The 21,180-nt window shown below is 35.0% G+C and overlaps 1 protein-coding gene across 1 annotated transcript in view; it reads left to right on the forward strand.

Moving 5' to 3' along the window:
* Positions 1-21,180, forward strand: part of AKAP6 (A-kinase anchoring protein 6) — a 212,129-nt gene that overhangs the window by 160,140 nt on the left and 30,809 nt on the right. Inside the window, exons 9-10 of the mRNA XM_057363796.1 lie at positions 2,816-2,962; positions 6,379-6,603. Of these exons, the coding sequence (XP_057219779.1) occupies positions 2,816-2,962; positions 6,379-6,603 (372 nt within the window). The remainder of the gene's footprint in view (positions 1-2,815; positions 2,963-6,378; positions 6,604-21,180) is intronic.

A 21,180-nucleotide genomic window follows, 5' to 3' on the forward strand; every position in this document is an offset into this window, starting at 1 on the left:
TGAGTGTTGTGAGAAACGTGTGACCTTAACTTCCTAAATCTCATTTTTGGCTATTAAACAGTAATCTATATCATAACATCCACAGACTGTCACAATGGAGCAGTCTTTGCTCACTTAAAGCTGAGGAAAGAATGAATCTGAAGATTAAATTATCTTCTCACCACAGGATTAAGTAGTCCTACCAGKCTAGGGTTGTGCAGCACTGATAGAGCTGGTAGCTAATTTTTCCATGCAACTGCTCAGAGTGTAGGTGTTTAATGGATTAAAAAATAGCATTAGCAATAGCATCTCATGCTATCAGTTCTCAAACTGTACCTCCTGTACATTAAGCTCTTCCCTTAACTTACAATACACACTGCATRTTAAATATCCAGGAGTAAAACCAATCCCAGTCATATATCAATACATCTGATAATCAACTGAATTCTCTCATCTTTTACTATTACTATAYAATGCATTTTGTATCAATCAGCACTTTCATCATGCTTGTTTATACAGTAGGTTACACAGTAACAAAGACAGCACGTACATAAAATCTAGCTTATTTAGTTTTTAATGTAATAACCTTTTATAACATCTGTCACACTACTTGGATTATGCAGCACTAAATTATTTTATCTAGTCCAAAATTAAATGAAATGTCTTCTGTTTCTAAGTTAACAAGAGCATTGTAGTTACAAAGCATGCAGTGTATTTTATCTCATCAGTCGTGCACTGCCCAGGAAGATCCCAGCCCAGGCAGCAGCAAGTGCCAGCCTAGAGCAGGTGATGAGCAATAACTAGCTGTGCCTGCGCCAGTGACACACAGCTAGAGGACTCCCTCAGTCTATTAATTCACTTCACAAAAGAAAGGGAGTCGCACGAACTGGATTTCAGCGCCTAGCAAATTGGACTCTGGATTCCCTTTGATATTACATGTACTTATGGAAATAATTATGCAAATCCTTTTCGGCTATATCATCTTTAAATAGAAATCAGATTACATAAAGAAGATTGTAATCTCCTCCAGCAACCATTCTAGCCTAGAAGGCAATAAAACAGGACCGGGAATCGTACTTGTTGAACTCATCAGTGGAATGAGATGGTGTTGCCTCTGGCAGGTCCAGCCTTAGTGCCCAGCCTGGCAGGTATTGCCTACAGTTGCACATTTCTCAAACCTCAGCCACAGTATACTGAGTGTCAAAAGGCAAGTTCTTTATAAACAATTCCTTGGGTTTTACCATGCATATTCATGCAATTTTGGATACGCAGACACCTGATCAGTGTTCATTAATAATGAGAAATGGTTTAAATCACCTCATTTAAAACATTTGCTCTATGATCCACAAATGACTAATATTTGCTGAAGTTTACATAATACAAATGATGTGCATGTGTTGTGTAAATGAGAGATTAAAATATGAAACTAACAATATGCAAACATATGCATGGAAATGCTGAGAACCTGTTAGCTGAAACAGTGATTTCACACCTTTATTATTTTCTTTAAGCTGTCTGCAATTGTATTTTTGCTTTGTTTTCCTACAGAGCATGCTCTTGGATCTGGCAAAGGCACCCATGTTTTAAACATTCCTTATTCCAGTTTAATTTTTTATACTTAGCCCAGTTATTAACATTTTCAGTATGAGCTGCAATAGCAGTTTTCTTGGCTGAATTTGAAGCAAAGAAAGCTTAATGTTTAGGAAGCAATTTTCTAATAGCATTGCATAATTTATGTACGTCTTGTAAACACCTTTGTAAGAGTATGTGCTGAACTCTCCTCTTTCAGTAAAAGGCAGACTTTGGCCATATCAGAAGTTTCATTTCAATGAGTCTTTTCACACTTAATTAGCTTAACTATATGAAGGGTATGTATATGTGGATGCCTGTGTGCTTATTTTTTTATTTTTAATTTACTGTACCAACTTGGTAAACATAGTTAACCATGATAGTAACTATTATATTTAATAGTTAATTCAGGTTTTCAGAGAATACAGTTAAAAAAATGGCAATGTGTCTGTATGTTAGAATACATTTTATAGACTATATTAAAATATAGACCTAAATATTTAGAAAGTCCTATGAAAGTATTTCTGAAAGAAGCTTCCAGTTTTATGCCTGTTTTCTCTGTCCTTTTTTCTTTTCAACAATAAATAACAGTGCAGGAAATAGAAGGTACTTTCAGCTTGAAGAAACTCTTGAACTGTATTAATGTTGTGGCGGTTTTCATTTGTGGGCCAGTTCACTGCTCCTGTTGGTTGATGCAATAACAATCACGTTACTGGTACTGTATTTTAAGGGAGCTATGTCTAATTGTTTTTCAAAGGTGAAACTCACATTTTCAGGCTCATGTATGACACAGAAACCACAATGAGAAAGAGAATAAATAAACTGTAGAGGAAATATAAGTAGGAAATTATTTATTTGGGTTTTTTTTTTGTTTCATTTGGGTTTATTTTCCATGAAGAGCCTTAGTGTTACTTGCTGAAGTAGCACATTTGAAAAATAAGATACCACTAACCTGAATGAGACAAAAGCGGAGATTCAGATGGGAGAGTGTTAGTGGATATTATTGTACTAGGAGTATTGTGAGAGAGTGAATATTACTGTATGTGATCGATTGCTAACTGGTTGCATAGATATGTCACCTGGAAGTCTACATGCTTGGTACCTATATCCCTGACAATATGTCATGAGAAAGTTGCGTGCTTAAAAAAAAAAAAAATTAGAAATTGTCAGGCAGAGCCTGATCATAACTGGGCACATACAATTAAAGGGTTTTTTTAATGGAGAAAACTCTACAGCAGCTAATACTATATATTTCTTTTCATTTTAGAGATACAATGTAGAAATGTCAATCAGGCACCCGAAAAAGMTGGAACTGCTTAGTAAGGTTGAAGCTCTGAAGAAAAGTGGTGTTTTGCTACCAAACGATCTCCTTGAAAAAGTGGATTCAATTAATGAAAAATGGGAACTGCTTGGGGTATTTGCATTTTTATTACTGTTTGTGGGTTATGTGTACATTTTTGTGTGTTGAAGTACACTGTCTGTCTGATTTCTAATTTGAAGCACAAATATCTCTCTCTTTCAATCCACCACRTACATTTCAAACAAGCTACTCATTCTATTATAAAAACTCCATAGCCTTTTCCTCTTCTGTTGATTTTTTTTATTCCATGCTTGTCTCCTGTCTGACTTTAATAATTTTAGTTCTTTAATACATAAAAAATGTAAGTAAAATATGCCATGTATTACGGGTATGCACCAAGTCAACTATAATGCAGTATATCTGATATACACTGACTGTCATGCTTGAGTGAATGTTAATAGAATTTATTCTGAAGGTACATGTTAGAGACATCTACTGTTTAACTATTTACTATACCTTTAAGATGAAAAGTGGGGTTGTCACTGCATATTTCAGGTCACACTGATGGCTCAAAAACTAATATAGAGATTCAGCACAAATCTGCATACCTGAAGCTGAATACAGGCAGGATATGTTTCATGCTGCTGTATTCATCTCACTTTTGACAAAAGCCAAAAAAGTTTCATGTAATTCATTTCACGCTATGATGGGCTGGGTCTCAGCCAAAGAGTGAGATACAAGAATCTGGCAAAAAAAGCAATATAGGGATTCTGTTACCCAGAGACCGGTGATGGCACTGTGCAGGAGACACTATTGTCCTATTGTTGTAAAACAACTGAGAGAGAGAGAGAGAGAGAGAGGTCAAACTATATATTTTTCCATCCACTTCTCTCCTTAATTGCCTTCACTTCAAATCAAGGGTAAGATAAATTTATAAATTATTTTAAATGATTAATTATAGATGTGTGATATTAGCAATACAGTTACATTGCATAATTTTGCATGCTATTATCCTAGTTTAAAAAATATTTCTAATATATTATGAGTAAGCTATACATGCAGCCTGCCAACAGCTTTTTAAATACTGACTTGTGTCACATTAGGTTATGTGGTAGTGCAATAGCCATTTCATAGGGTGGGGCTTTTTTAGTTAAGCACAGTTTCTTCTAATCACTTGATTTTCCAAATGTGCAAATTGTCAGAAAACACTAAAATTTGCCTTATTACCAGTGAGCTTTTTACTTTTAATTTTAATCTGCAGCATCATCATAAGCATTTTGAACCTGTTTGATGATTAATAAATTTACTGATTAAAAAAGGGACTTAGTAGTCCAGTCTTTTACATCTGACCATGACAACTTGTATTTTTAAAATAATTTCAGATGTAAACCTTACATTTATGAATTTCAGTTTATTTAATAATCTTRACTCAGTGGCACTGATTAAAGCTGGTAAGATATAAAACTATGAAATAAGATCATAATTCTAAAAATCTAGAAAAACTGTCTTTAAAAATTTCGAAGCCCTTTGCCTGTCAGTATGTTAAAAACAAAATATACTTCTGGATTAAGTTTTGCTATTAATTTCAGCATTTACAGAAAAATAAAATATAACTATTACAGTTTTTCTGTTAAATGCAGTTTCATGAATAATAAGCAGAGTTTGATAGACTTTTGTTTTATTTAATRAAAACCTCTGCAGAAACTAACAGCACTAGACATACTGTTTTAATTGGCATGATTACATTTTAATTGGCATGAAAAAAAATTAAAGACAAGGATTTTAACTTCTAACAATGGCAAAATAGAGGGATATGGTTTTTAATATTACTTTCATCTAAGGTGAACACTGTGGAATGGAAATACATTAGAATGAAATGTCAGTGGTGCGTACAGTTTAATCTGTGAAATTTTGTCCCCTGTGCTGAATATTACTCTGTCTCAATTGCATATTAAACAACCCTATCAGGCAGGCATTGGCATCTGCTGTGCTGACACAAATTGTGAATTAAATGAAATTGATGTCCTCTGTCGTATATTTATGAAGACGGACCATTCTCTGAAGTATTCTGTTTATGAAGAATTTATGATTGCAAACTGTTCCAGAACAAAAAAGTGGCAATAAATTCTTTTTTGTGACCCTACCCTCCAAGGGCATTGATTTCACCTCCTGCTGCTACTTTTGTTACAGCATAAAAACAATAGCTAGTGCTAGATTCCACTGAGGGTCTTCAAATTATCAATATTTGCACCATGAAAATAGAAGGGTGTTGCCAAGAAAGCATGTTTTTCAGTTATGATCTCCTAAAGACATTATTTACAGAATGCCACATAGCAGATTAATATCTGTTGTTCTAATTTTATTTGTGTTTTAAAGCTTATTTTTGGCAGCTGATTTCATTGTTGTAAATTATATTCCAGTAACTTTCTATAGCACACATTTTCAAAYGACAGGCATACTGGGTCACCTAAAACTGTATCTTCATGTTACRACTATTAACCACCACTAATTACCGGTTTAAAAGGTTATTGGATGTGAGTGCCAGGGTATATTCAATGTTCTACAATCAGTAACACAGATCTAGTGCTTATAATAAGTGTCAGCCTGACAGCCTCTTATAGGTCAGATAAAATACTGCTTGGCATAGAAGAAGCAGGCAACAGTGCATCTCCCTTGTGATGTTAAAGGATTGCCTTTCAAAATACTGAAAAGGAAGGTAACTTTCTATCCCTGGCCTCTTCAGAATACTCATTAAGCATCCAGCGTCCACTATCAAAATGTTATTCAGTGATTCTGTTATTAGAATTACTACTTTGAAAAGCTGTAGTAAATTAGTTTCATTAGCAATAAGAGGTGAATGTTTATTCTGGTCCATTATTTTTAAAGTGGGTGCTTAACATGGAGAACTGAAACTCAGATTTGGTTGCCTTATGTCCAGGAACAGTGAGGATTTTTGGTGTCTGAATGAGCTCATCCRTTTTTAAAAACAAACCAGCTCTTTTTTGACCTAACTATTCTATACAGCCTCAGGGCTACGTTTGGAAATTATGACCTGACAGTTYATACCTAAAAAAAAAAATATTTCCGTGTTTTTCAAAAAATTTAGATGGTACCTTGGATAGGAGTCTGGTGAGCGCAGTTATTCTCATATTTTCTGTTGCTGCCTAGAAACCAGTAACTCTTATGGTCGTGTCTAAAGCCATGGACAAATTCTGCAGAGTAACCCCTTTACAAAGTTATGTAGTATTTTGTCTCCTCTGTCCCTTAATTGCTCTTAGTAAACACTGATTTATAATCCTTCTAGCAACTTTAGTGACCCAGAGAGAACAGCATAAGTGACAAACAAGGGTACAAAAAAAATGAAATTGATTGAAACAAGGAAACAAGTAATGAAATTGATTTATATTAGTAATAATTATTAGAGCAGCATGTCTCTGGTCATTTAACAGATTCTTCTTGTTGCACATTAACCTATATATGTTTTGGTGCATAAGACTAATCTATGTTTTTTTTTTTATCTGATGCATTAGAAAACCCTAGGAGAGAAGATCCAAGACACAATGGTAGGGCACAGTGGGTTAGGTCCACGTGACCTGCTCTCGCCTGAAAGCGGCAGCCTGGTAAGGCAGCTGGAGGTCAGGATCAAAGAGCTGAAAGGGTGGCTGAGAGATACAGAGCTTTTCATCTTCAATTCCTGTCTGAGACAAGAAAATGAAGGAACAATGAATGCTGAGAAACAACTGCAATATTTTAAGGTAATAAAAAAAGATCCCAGCTTTTGTAGAGAAACTCTTCTTGATGGTAGGATAAAATATTTATCTTATACATAACATAATGCAATGCATGTATGTATTTAATGACATATTTTCATCTTCATTTATGTGTTCATTCATGTTTCTTTTATTGAATCCTTACAATAATATTTATTTTGTAAACATTTTTACAAAAAAGGGCTTTAGAGGGCTAATTGCGCCGTGATTGTTAAAGCAATAGTATTCTTTCCTTCTACCTCACTGTAAAACATAGAATCATAGAATGGTTTGGATTGGAGGTAAAGATGATATATTTTCAATCCCCCTGGAGTGGGGAGATGGAAAAAAAAAAGCAGCTGAATTTTGTCACAAAAACCTTCACTCTAGATTTCACTCCCTACATCATTTAATTAAGGTATTGTGTGATCATCAGTTTAATAACCTTTATCTCTGCACTTATGAGTCAAGAACAGCCTGTCTGAGGTAACAGTTACAGAAAGATACATGTAGCATACATGAGAAAACGTTCGAAGTTATGGTGACTAGATACGTGTAAAAGACATGTACACTATGAGATTTGCATTAATCTAGGCCGCATCCCAAGCCTAAACCTGAAGATTTATAGAAAGGAGGGTAAAGATTGTAGTCACAATGCTTTATTCAGATGATAAGCTCTTTCAGCTGAAGGCCAGTGTTCAGCTTTGTAACTGACTTTGTGGAGGTTGCATGTTTTGTTTCATTCCCCATGAGTAGTGGCACCACTCGAGAAAGAGGGCTAATAATTTAGCAAATAGACCAGGTAGGACTGTGCAATTTTCTTCTGTTCATAGCATCTAAATAAACCCCCACCTGAGTCATCATTAAAGGTCACTTTACTCTGCAAGTGATCTTTGACCGAAGAATAAGAAAGGAATTACAAGTAATTGTTGCACTTTAGAGGTAAAAAGKGTTGTTTTCTTGCACTAGTACACCAGGGTGTCTAGGGCAACAACACTCTCAAGGTGATGGACAATTTCTCAAATACGCATCTCAAGAGCATGCTGCCAACATACTTTTTTTGTGCAAGTGTTCAAGAAAACAAGAGCATAAAAATTACTTTCTTCCCATTTAGTGTTGCTTTAACTCTTCAGTTTCCAGTCATGATGGGTAGTGGGAAGGGTGTGTCAATGTAGATAAAGTCAGTGGTTTCCAGGTTCCTGAGCTTGTCAATATTTGAAAGCAGTTTTAAGTTTTCTTATGACATCAATACTACTTTTTTAATGATTGAATGGGGGGAAAAGTAATGATGATTCTCTTTGATCTATCAGCAAACTTCAAAGCTAGCAATTAGGAAGGGCTGGTGATAGATCTGCAGAATTTCACAGCAATAGATACATGTTTTCCATAGGAAATGCTGGATGTTTTTATTTCTGTGGAAAATTATGACATTCATTGAAGTGCAGAATTATGTATTTAAAAATCTAATTTCAGGCAAGCTTTTAAAATCTATATATACATATACATATACATATACATATACATATATATATATATATATGTATATATCCATGCACACAAAAATACTATACCAATCTTACATATTTGGTGCATAAATGTTTCAAATTAAATCTTTTAATACATATATGACATGATGTCATGCCAAAAGCTCTAGAGATATTAAACAGGATTGGACCACCCATCATGATATAGCCAAAGTAATTCCTTACTCGTTTGATTATATATTAATTACACAAATAATACATTAATTATTTTCAAAATTGTAGCCATTAGAGTATAAAAAWTAATTACCTATCAAATATGGTGAGAACACATCATTTTGTCATATATATTGAGCCATCTTTGTCTCATTAAATCTCAAATCCACTATAAGTAAGTTTTCCATTCTTCACTGATCTCCTGGGGAAGTATATAAAAGAGAAAATGGATATAATTAACAATACTGCAATGTATAATACATATATTTGCGAAAGAACATTTAGAACATTTTTAAAAACATTAGCTATGCCACTAGTAGAAAACCTGCTGGGGTTTAGTTTGACTTACTTTCCACTTAAGAGTTTAACCTTATTACTGCTTTCACTGTGGTAAGTGAATCATTGTTTCTTAATGGAAGTTTACTGTGATGCACCATCCCAATTATACACACAGCCACTGTACACAGGGAAACATTTTAATAAAATAAACTCAACAATGCCATTGATTTTCATTCCATAATGTTACGCTTTAAATTACACTTATGTCTTAGGAAGAACAGTGATTTGTTTTTTTGAGGTGTTTTCCTTTCATTTTGCAAATGGAGGATGAATCAAATGTGTGGCTCGTATGCAGTTGGTACCCAAGATGACAGCAACGTGGAGGGAGGAGTAGTTGTTAAATTCACTTATAGGAAATTATTTTGACATCTATGTCTTCTTTTAAAGAAAATTGTGCCATATTGAGTGTTCTTTTTATTCAAAACTTTGCTTCTGCATTACGTTTCTTTTGGAATATTCCATTGTAATAATAATACTTAGAATTTCTCTAGTACTATCCAGTCAAGGAGCTGTACATGCTGTACAAACATTACTGCACTAAGCCCCACTAAACYTTTAAGGTGGGTATTACTATCATCCTCATTTTAGAAATGAGGGAAATAAAATACATGGATATTAAATGACTTTTCAAGGTTTTCAAAGAAAGTCAATGGTAGCCTAACCCCAACTTCTGTCCAAGAAGGGAGAAGGAGCGAAAAAAAGTTTCTGAGCTGTAAGGGGGGAATCTTACTCTTGTTTTGACTCTGTTGCAACACAAAACCCCCTTGAATGTRGACTAAGAAAATAAAGACATTTTCTGCAAATTCTTGATATCGTCATAGCTGCAAACATACATTTATTTTATTTATTCATGATTTTTATTCCTTTATGAGTCCCTTGATTTCATGTTTTCTAGCTTTCCACAGAAAACAATGAGGGCCAGAACAAGAATCTTAATTTTTAATTGAAATACAAGATTCTCAGGTAAACACATAGTTCTAGCCCCTGTGATACTGGATATAATGAGACTAATAATTTCATGACTGATTTCCTGAAATAACAATGTATGACAATTTTGTGGGTCAGGAGAGATTTGGAACTCTGAAGAATGAGAAGCAATAGTAAAAGGAGTTTAGTTCTTTCATGAAAGGTTTAGTAAGTTTCGTTTGAGCAAGGTCTAACCAGAAATTTATGTGCCTGTTTGTTTGTCGGTAGAAGTGGTCTGCCACATTTCTTTTATGGGTCTGGGACTTCAAAAAGCATGATTTTTTTTCTCTGTAAAGTGCCCCCAAAAGCAGCAAGGGAACCTAAATAATTAGTCATGTATTTCTGCCACTTGCAATAACACTTAAGACTTTCAGTCTTTTATATAGAGAAATGATCAGCCTCAAAAAGTTGTTTTGGCTTTGGCTCAGACCAGCTACTCAAGAATAAGCTTAGAYGTGTGAGTACCTGTCTGTCTCAGAATCCCTTCTCAGTCATGTACTACTGGGAAAGCCTCTAGTGCTTTCAGTAGCAAGATTTATAATGGAACCGGTTCTCTTTCCCCTCCAAACTTGGATGGGGAACAAGATTTTCCTGTTCAGAACAACATTTTAGCAGAAATTTTCTGCTAAATTGAGTTTGGCAAAAATAATGTTGCATTTCATGTTGGTTTCTGATMTGATTTTATTTGAAGCCATAAGCAACATGCTATATGTAGTCATACCTGTCTCCTAAATCTTTATTTGTGTCTTTAAAAAAATAATCCTGGTTTTTAGCGGTGCTGAAAGCTTGTGGTTTTCATGGACTTTAGTCAATATATCCGTTAAAGAAATCAGGCTACTTAATCATACAAAACATTGAAAATATCTTCTCAGTTAAAATTTCTWGAAGTCAACAGTTTTTTGAATGCCATAGCTAATGGTATATTGCAGCCATTTCTGCTTGTCTTGTAAACAGTGTAAATTATGTGATGCTTGTAACTATTTCTAATGACTAGACCCACCCAGAAGTATATATTTTTTTCTTCCACTGTATTGATGAGCATATCAGATGATATGCTCAAGTATCATTTAAAAAAATAAAGTATTTCTTAGCAGCATCTCTTATTTCTCCAATGCCTAAGGCAACTTCCTGATTAAATAATAAAAGTTGAATTGGTAATTAATAGACAATCAATCAACATGTCTTAGGATGCTTTTTATTTTAACTGAAAAGTTTGTAGAAGCAGCACTGTACATCATACAAAAAAGTAAATTAAACATACTTCAATCAAATAAAAGAAAAGTGAGTTTCTTTTATTCTACAATGGAGCATATAAGATTATGGCCAAAATGAAGTAAATAATGTTGAATAAAGGTTTGGAGACTCAGAAACTGAGGAAAATGCTGGATGTTCCTACAGCTGCCAGGAATTGCTTTCACACTGCATTTTGGATCCTTTACAGTTTTTGGAATGATGTTCCTGGCAGAGCTGCAATCTAAGAATTATAGAATTTCAATATGCATGTAACAAAAGTATGCAAAACAGTTTCCCATAGAAAGTCCGAAAGAAGTCAAGCTGGATTTAATCCTTTTCACACCTCTATGATGATTAAAAAAAAAAAAAAAAAAGGTTTTTGTAGTTTTAATATATTTCTCAAAAGGAATGGGATTTCAGAGCCCCTAAAACTTTTCACAGATGAAGAATTTTTTACCCAAATTTTGTTTGGATTAAATTTTAGCAAACAGAAAGCCATACAGTATTAAATCTTACAAAACCAAGTAGGATTCCAAAGTTTCAATGTAGCCTGATCCCTCTTACAAATCTTCAAAGCAAATTCAGACTGAATTTTCATGACCCACCATCCCAAAGTAGCATGGGAAGCCACATCTTTGTAGTAAAGCAGCACCACATATAGATTTTTTTGGCCTTGATACAATGCATGTTTTTATAGCTCTAAGTTGATTTAATGTACTAAAATATCAATGCACAAACTATATGTATAACTATACACAAAACCAGAGATTACTCAGATACTTAATATGCTTAAATGTATCTTAAATTTTGGTTTTGTATACTTATTAATCACTGAAAAAAAATTCACTTTGTGTTTCAATAAGCTCTCCCTATTTAAGGCAACACTGATATGACACAGAATTCCCATTTAAGAGGAAGTACTCTGCTGAGGTAGCAGCTCTCATTCCATCATGTTTTGGCTGTGAGCTCTGAACCATAAATTCTCTGGTTTTTACATTTTTCCTTACTTTATGATTAATCAAAACATCAAATTTAATCTTAAACAGTAACTGGTTATCTAAACCCTTTTTGCCCCACAGTTGGTCCTTTTGCTGGAGGAAATAAAGAGATGGGAGAGCTCTGGATTGAGATTGAGGTGTGGGATGGAGGTTTTCCCAGGAAAAGGAAGAACTGAGTTCAGCAGAGCTCATATACAGCAATATACTGGATGTCTTGGTTGAGAGAGAGTAACCTAGTGGCGATTTTTAGGCTTACTTCTTGCTTACTTCTTAAGTCTATTTCATGTTCTGACCCTTATTCCCGATACATCAAGATGATTGCCCCACAAATGGCATAGTTAGAGGCGTGTTAAAACAGTCTAGCTACAATGCAGAGATCTTGTCTGAGTTTCTTTTCTAGTAGGGAAAGGAGGGAGAAAGGAGAAAAGTACTTTTGGGATGCAATAATCCATTCTTGTTTAAGCATCCAAAACAAAAAAAAAAGTCTAAAATTTAGGCAATAGAGAACAGGTACTATACCTCAGAATAGCTGCTCTAAATGACTAGCTCAGGCTTACATTCTCCATTAATTCAGATGACTCCCATTCAAGAAATCCTCRGGGGTGTCATTAAGACCGAGGGACTTGAGGAGGAGACAATTGCAATTCCAGCTTGGAATGATTTACTGATAGCTGTGAAGTTCTTCTACACTCCTTACAGGTTTATTTATTTTCCAGAATGGTTAAGTCTGAATTTCCCTCTCAGATTTCCTGGATGTGCAATAGGGTGCTCATTTGAACCATCTTGTTACCTGGAGCTGGTGAGAAGGCAATTGAGCCCTTGTCCTTGTCTTTCCTACCATGCTGGGAGGATTTATTTTTAATTCTCATGTCATGGGTAAGCTTGAAAGACTTGAGGTGTCACTGAATTTAAGCAACACAGAAGACACCCTGGCTTAGAGAGAAAGCTGTCCCAAACCGGCCATTGCAAAGTAAAACTTGCCATAGTGACAAAGGACTTACAGTTCCTTTCCCAAGACTTTTGTATCAATGACATCTACAGACTTTGATCCACCTTTCCCCCTCTCAGTCATGGCCCCTTGAAGATGCATAGAAGTAAAAAGATAGCTTGGAATCTTTTGAGAGAATGTTCTCAGTTCCATCCCTTTTTATTTTCATTATGATTAAAGATATAATTGATTATTTTTTCTTTTGATCCACCCAAATGACTCATTGAAAATGAGACTGCTTATTGTTCTGCTATTGTCCTAAAGATCTATTTACTGCAAAACCAGAGTCATTCTCTTCTGTTACTGTCAATCTGGAAAAGGAAAATGAGAAGAAAGCAAAAGATGACAAAAAAAAGGAGAGAGAAATATTTTCCTTAAAAATAAGCCAGGACTTGCACTAATTTACAGAGAGGATTCATACTTTGGTTGGCCTGAAACTTTACCTTTGTCATTGATAGCATGCAGATGAACAAGTCCAGTGTGGACTGGGAATATGAGACAGTTAACAAAAATTCACTGTACTGTCTTCATCAAGTTCACTTTGTACTACTGCATATGATTAGACATTTTATTTGATTGTCTATAACTGCCCCTTTGGAGCCATAGCATTGCATTTTCAGGTTCAAATCTGTCCAATATTAGTGGATTATTGATTAAATGGTGTCTCTGGAGCCATTAGATCCTACTAATGAGGTTTTTCTTTAATTGGTGGATCATTGACTTAGAAGAATTTTGCCTAATTTTGGTTTCATACTGGACAGGTTTCCCAAGTTTTGTCTTTGCATGTTAGTTAATAGATCATAGTCCCAATAGGGAGTATTATTATGGAATCTATTAGTACCTTTACTTACACTAAAAACAGTTTTATACTGCCAGGAAACCTATTGATTCTAGTAGAATTATTTGCAGGGTAAAGTGTAATTCAGTATGAGTAAGAACATGAGGGTAAAAAACAGGTCTTCAGTACACATTCTGAAGTGTTTATTGCAATCCTTATCAGTATATTATGTATCACAAGTATGAGATGCCAGTCAGGAATGGGATCCGTAGTTGATACCTTATTACTGGGGACAGGAGAGTGGCTTAGCTAATTAATGAAGTCAATGGGAAAAAAAAAGTGTGGATTCCTTTCTTTTGAAGGATGAGTCCTTTACTATTCCCTTAGAGAAGAGATGCATTTCTTTACCTCAGTATAGAACTCAAGGACTGACCTCTAATCTAACGGATTTTCTGTGTATTTTGCCAACAGTTGATGGTGCATTATCATTCTTATGGAACCATCTTTCCCTTTATCACATTGATGCTTATTTCCACGTTTTAGGCACAAGAAGGGAGCAACCTATATTCTAAGCATTAGTGAAGGAAGAAACCCTTTTTCATGGTCTCTTTCCTTTCATCCTGTCTAGTCTTCTCACCCCAAACCTATTGTCCAGGCAGTGTAAGAATGGCAGCTAAAGGTGCAATACTATGAGTAACTCTGGGTCTCTAAGACCATCACTGACAAGSTGTCATCTTAGCCAGACATTTTGTTTTCGACAGCCCTTAGCTTTTTGACTGCCATTCACAGTTCATCTTGACCACATCAACTTACTTCCATCCCTTCCACTAATTCAAGCCTTCTTGTAGCCCTGGGACTAAACTGTGTATGTCAAAGTCATGGCTGTCTAACTTGTATAAGAGGCAAGTTAGCATTAATTTAAAACTTAACATATTTATAGAACCGTAGAATCTTAAAGTTTGGAAAAGAACTCCAAGATCATCGAGTCYACCTTTGACTGAATACCACCAGGTCAACTAAACCATGGTGCTAAGTGCCTTTTGGGTAATTATAGAGACCGATACCCTGAGCCACCTTCTCTTATTTCCATCTCCTTCAGCCACTCCTCATATGTCTTACCTTCCAGACCCTTCACCAGCTCTGTTGCCCTTCTTTGGACACACTCCAGAACCCCAGTGTCTTTCTTGGAGTGAGGGGACCAGAACTGGACACAGGACTCGAGATGCAGCCCCATCAGTGTTGAACAGAGGGACAGTTTCTTCCCTAGTTAACGTGATCACTTGTCTTAATCTGATTGACCAAGTTAGACACTGAGGTAGCTACCCCACATCTGATAGGGGTGAACCTACCTCATTACAGTGCTGCCTGGCTTGGCTGATTCTGCTGTAAGCAGCTTCTCTTGTTGGGGACATCTAGTTTTAACTGAAAACAGTTTAAAAAAAAAAAACAAAAACAAACACCAAACCAATTCCAGTCTTGAACTGAAAACAAAAAATGTCTGTCTGTGTGTATATTTATGCTTAAGGTAAGGCAAAAGAATGTATATACATGCTGAGGATGCACTTCTTTCTGGAGATAAGATGAAGAACACCATTTCTACAAAAGCCTGATTTTTGTCCCTGTGCGTATATAGATGAAAACATCACAATATATTTTCCTCAGTTTACCCTGGATCAGCTCAACCTGTATGTTCTTGTATCCAGGCAAAGTTTACTTCATGATATAAGGAAAAAGCCAAAGGAGATCTCTTTTTCCTTACTCACTGTATATGTTTATTTTCCCTTTCCTGTTTTGAAGTCTCCAAAATAATAGTCTAATTTATTGTATGTTTGTTGCTTTCCCATAAAAAAGGTGATACCAACACATTTTTTCTGTAATTCAGAACAGAGTAAACTCTGACTATATTTTGGAATATACCAGACCCATTGCACAAGGACAGAAAAAATGCGTGTYTGTCACCTGTGAGGGAAATAGATTAAGAAAGGAAGTACAACAGTAACATCTGATCCTCGGCTTGTGAGTTACAGTTATTGATGTACACCCATGCAAGGAAATTTTTCCTTGTAAAGTCCAATATAGTTCCAAGGCAGGAAACAAAGTTTTACTAGTTTTAAGTGTTCACTAAAGATGGCTGAAATTAATACCTAAGGTTTTTAAGCGACTGAAGAGGGTTTCTTGGCATCTAATATGTGATCTATGTTGAGAAACATCTTGATCTCTTTTAAACTGTGATTCTAAGTGAATTCCAGAGACTGGAAGTCAAAATGAACTTAAATTATGCCTTCCATGATTTAAAAAAAGAATTTTCCACCTGTACCTGWATTTGTTTACTATGTTGAATTTCTACAGATTTTGTTTGAAACTCTACCCAGAACTAACAAAAATTTCAAATTTGTAATGTCCAGGCAAATGTATTTTTGATTAGTGTAGTTCAGGATTCACTACAAAASCAAAACACAACACTGATGTTTTTCCTACCTTTCTGATGCTTAGCCTACTTTTGTCTTAGCATTTTCTGGGGTCAAAAAAAGAAAATCTGGAAAACTGTGGCAGTTCCTGCAATATTACTCCTTTGAATCCTTTTTGCAAGAAAGGTAATTTCTCAAATTAAATGAGAAGAGGACATGAACCAAAGGCATTTATAAAAACAAATAGTGCAAGACTAGAAAAAATGGATCCTCCTGCCATCCCCTCTGGCTCCTCTATCTGAATGACTTGGCTTATCCTCTGGAACCAAGYTAACCCTAACTTTGAAGGGTGTAGTATATAGTTCTAAAATATTTCAGTTTGAARATGAATCTAATTCCCTGTATGAAACACAAGAAAAATAAGTCTTGGAAAAGCTACGTTGTACTTCAGTAGGGAAGATTCATTTTCATCCAAAACCATTTTACTTTTATTTTTAAAAGTTACCTTCCTGTAATTGCACACTAGTTTAGAGTTAAGATAGGAGCATCTTAACAATAATGGGCACTTTTTTTAACAGATTATTGCCAAAAGTGCATTCTTTATTCCAGGGAGACACTGTAATAGATACCAGCGCTTTCRTAATGATACAAGCAATCTGTAAGCTATTATAGTTTCTTTTATAGTAACTTAATCTTCATATTGTTTTATACGTCTGGAATTTTAATAGTGTTTTTAATTTATGAAGAGGAGTATATTACATATTACTAGTTACATGGGAGTATGAGCTAAATAACAGACCATTTAATGGTATTCTTACAAACAAATATTTTGAAGYACTTAAATGAGCTTAAGGAATAGAACAAAGAAGTTAAAGAATGTCATACAGATATAATAGCAGCTTTTATGGAATGAACCAGAACCAGCTATTCTGAATTGCTACTGTTTTTAATGTATTGTACTTCTAGACAAAATGGGGAAGAACACAGGTAYTTTTAGAATGCTATTTAAAAGCAAATGTCTTACTTAATATAAATATATTTATCTAGTTAATAAATTTAATTATTAAAATAATAACATATGTATCTATTGCATTAATAATAGATATAGCAATAATAAAAATAATTCAATTATTTATTTCAAATAAGTACAAATCCCCATGTAAGTTTTTAAAGCTAATGAAAAGAATTCATTAAGTTCTTGATYATATGTAGAATGCAAACCCCTATGTACATTCTTGAAGGTAACGCATAAATGAAGTCTTTTTTTCCTACTACTTCATGGTCATTTTTAATATGTATAGAGAGACACAGTTCTCTTGTAAGAGAAATATAGTAACACTTTGCTAAGCAGTGAGTTACAGAGATATGATCAGTGTAGCAATTTAGTGGTTGGAATATTATTAAAAGTAGGGCTTTTAAATGAAGAGAACCAGTTCGCTATTTTGAAAGAAGTGATATTCTACTTCAAACTGCCACTCTGTATTTCTGACTTGCAATTAGATGATATTTCTAAAATGTCAGTCCAGATTCTGTTGTGACTGTCATCATAATAAAATGTGACAAGAAAGATATTATATCAATACTTTTTCCATAATTAGCATTAAATTTCTCTCAAGGGTTAAGTACAAAGGTTTTTCACTGAATGGTCTGCGAGCTTTGTGCCTTTAAAATCTTCTAACATAGCCAAGACTGGTGACAACCAGGAGACAGATCTACGAACAAATCCGTTTGGAGAGAATAGTTTGTGGTGTGTGATATATGTTACGCAAATGAGCTTATTAGGACTCTCATCTATTTTATTATTGGTGCCCAATTTAATAGAGGCATTTAAAAAACAATATTTCTGCCTGACTCCTTGAAATGAAGAAGATACATTGATATAATTGAGAGCAAATGATTGCATGTTGTGCCATTTAATCATGTCATTTTTCAATTGCTGTTTTTTGCACTTCACTGCATACTTATAGAATGTTTAGCTTCAATATAGATTAAGTCCCACAGTATGCAACTGAGTAGATTTCCCATATTAGGTGACATATTCTTTTAACCTTGAAATCAGCAAAAGCACACAGGTTTGGCAGTATTTTTCTAAACAATGACAAGTAATCATTCATTTTCTATCTTTGTCATTTAGCTTTTTTATTTTAAAGAATTACCTTCTTATTAATATTTTTGAGGAATTATTAATTTTCATTTTCATTCAGAAACAAAAATTCTTTTCACCATCTGTCCTGTAAGAATGGAATTTGAAATACAGGGAAGCATCACCCTGAGATGTTCCAACAGGCATTGCCATTTCACAGAAAACACTGAAAACTACATTTTACCCAACCTTTGCAWGCRTTTCCTCTCTTCTTTCTCCTGTTTTCCCATTTTCCTGYTTTCCTGTTTCCTGTTTTTGTTTTATCAATGTATTATTTCTGTTAGTTGTGGTACTTAAAAGCTTTACATTAGCACTTTTAAAAACTGAAGTGCTGCGCTAGCCAAAAATCAGGCATAAAAAGATAAATAGATTCTAAGAGTTGTAGTTTGATTGGCGTACTCAGAAGGGTGACTTCTGTTCTCAGATTCTGCCTCAATTTCTGCATATGATTGTTGTACTAAAGAACAGCAGATCCATCTTCCATCAAGGAACAACTGGTGCAATCAGAAGTGTATCATTCCCTCCCTCACATACCCACATCCTTCAAAAGAAGGAGAGATCTTTTAACAGACCAAGGTTAGACAGAAGCTTTCTCTTGGATCTGGTTATTAATCTAGAGCTGAACCTGTTTTGTGTTCCTAAAAGCAGCCTGTACTGCCCATGCATACACAGAAGCCCAAAAATATCACTTATCTCAATATACCTTGGCATTTCTTCTGGACCTGAAAGCACAAAGAAAATCCATCTGTGTAAGTTAGTACTTATCATTGTACAAATATTTTCAAAGCTCTGGCCATCTCTACATGGACATTTAGAGCGAAAACAAGAATTTTCAGATCCCATAAAAATGAATTCTCCAAACAATATGTAATGAATGAGGCCATGAAAACCACATCTCAATAATCTATGTGGTGAATGCGTGGATTACATGGATTTAAGGGAACTAAACTGATTTTACAGTGACATTTAAACTACTTTTAAGCACAATTAGTCCCACTGAATTCACCAAGAATCTTAAATAGTTAATATTAAACACCTGGTCAAGATTCTTGATGTAACAGTGCTTCAGTGGCCAACTCATCTTACATGTTGTGTGAGAAAGCTGACTTCCCACACGYGTCCTTCAGTCATGCAGAGCAGGTGGAGCAGCACAGCTCAGGTACTGATATGTTTCAAGAAGGCAAGAAGGCTGAAGCTTGAGCTCTAATATTCCTCAACTTCCCACCTTTCTATGGCTCTTATATGCTGTGGCACTGCCTACAGCTGCAGGCATGTTTCTGGTCATATGCCATTCACTCAGGAGTCACGCAGCTAAGCCAAGCACCTTCTGTTCAGATCATGGCCACTTCCATCCCCATAGATAGTGCCATTAGCCCATGGCTTGGAAGGAGCGTTTGATGTCATTTGACTCAGCAGGGGCTTTTCCAGATGATTTAAGGCATGGTATTAACAAGCTGTGAAAGTAGTTTSAGCTAGCCCTTTTTAGCTATGCGGGTGATAACTTCAAAGCACTGAAAATAGGAGTAGGCAGAGGGAAGTGAAACCTTCCAAGATTCTAGCAGCATGGACAGGAATCCGCAGTATGTAAAGCCATGACCATAATAACATKATAATGACTAACACCTCAATGTTATCAGGGTATCTGTTGTGAAGCAAATGACTCAAAGTCAAGCTCATACACAGCATCTGCAGTTACTGTGYATACTCTTAGCCTGCAGCAAAAAAGTCAAATACATTTCTTTAAGTCTCACTACAAATGGTTTAAGCTAATTTGGTTTTCCCACACTTGCAAAGATGTGGATTGTGTTTACATTTAGCACAACTCAATGGACGCATCGTAGTATGAGGGGATACAACCGAAAGTSCCTGATCTCTTAACCTATACTTCAGCAAATCTTCTGGATTTGCTGAAGCAAATCAGCACACACAGGAGACTAAGAAAGCCTAAGTGAGTTTCTCAGTTTACTATTAGATCACATCCTAGATTTCTGAACCTTCAAGTGTCCAGTAGCTTATTATAGCAGCTGTAAACTATAAGGCCCAAGGCTCAGTAGAGATACTCATCATATTTCCTTTTTAAAATTAATTTATTTTTATCAAACATGAATTCTAGCTTCTACATTCACAATGTAGAATGTACTTTACAAATACTTAAAGAAGCTGTGGTCCTGGAAGCATACTTAGCATGTGCAATTGATGTATTGACAGTCTTTATGCAAACATGCCATTTTAACAATAGCAAAATATGGATGGATATACAAAACCACAGTGTTTATATTGTGTCAGGGGATATAGGCAATATAGTGTCCGTTTAAAACACTGAATGCAAGACCTTAATACTGGTTAAATTCATTATTGCTAGTGCTATTATATAGGGCTTARAGATGTCTTAACATGATTAAGTTCTCTGGGCTTTAAAGTATTGTTGCTACAGCCAGCTATTTCAACACACTGTTAGATACAAGCACTTCATTCTTCTCCTGTTTTATATTAACCATAATATCATGTAATAAAATTGAAACAAAAGTGCCATAGGCCTAATTGTACTGTCACAGCCATGTAAATCAGAAATAGCTTCAGTAAAGCTACTGTTATTATGCTGGTGTAAAATTGATATAAATTAGAAATGACTTGGATGCTGTAGCTCTGCTTTCAGATAACACAATGTAAAGGCCTCACTTAAACTCCCCTATAATGGCTTATGAATGCAATTCTCCTTACCTCATCATATTAAATGGCATTGTATCAAAAAAGGCCAATATTGTTAAGGGATGACTTAATCAGCTAGATCAAGGTAAATTAATGTTATGGTGCCAGATTCTGAGCTGTATTGACATCTATGAAGTTAAATACAGACCTATATAAATTTGGCTGTGATCAGTGTATAAGTTACTATCACTTCCAAAAAACTTGAGTAGCCTAGCTGTTATAAAATTTGAAATAAGAACCCTGACTTTAGATAGACTTGTTGGTTTGGTTTGGTTTGGTTTGGTTTGGTTTGGTTTGGTTTGGTTTGGTTTGGTTTGGTTTGGT

The sequence above is a fragment of the Malurus melanocephalus genome, unplaced genomic scaffold, assembly GCF_030028575.1.
Source record: "Malurus melanocephalus ecotype Western Australia unplaced genomic scaffold, MMel_1.1 scaffold_0, whole genome shotgun sequence".
In the NCBI taxonomy this organism is placed as follows: Eukaryota; Metazoa; Chordata; class Aves; order Passeriformes; family Maluridae; genus Malurus; species Malurus melanocephalus.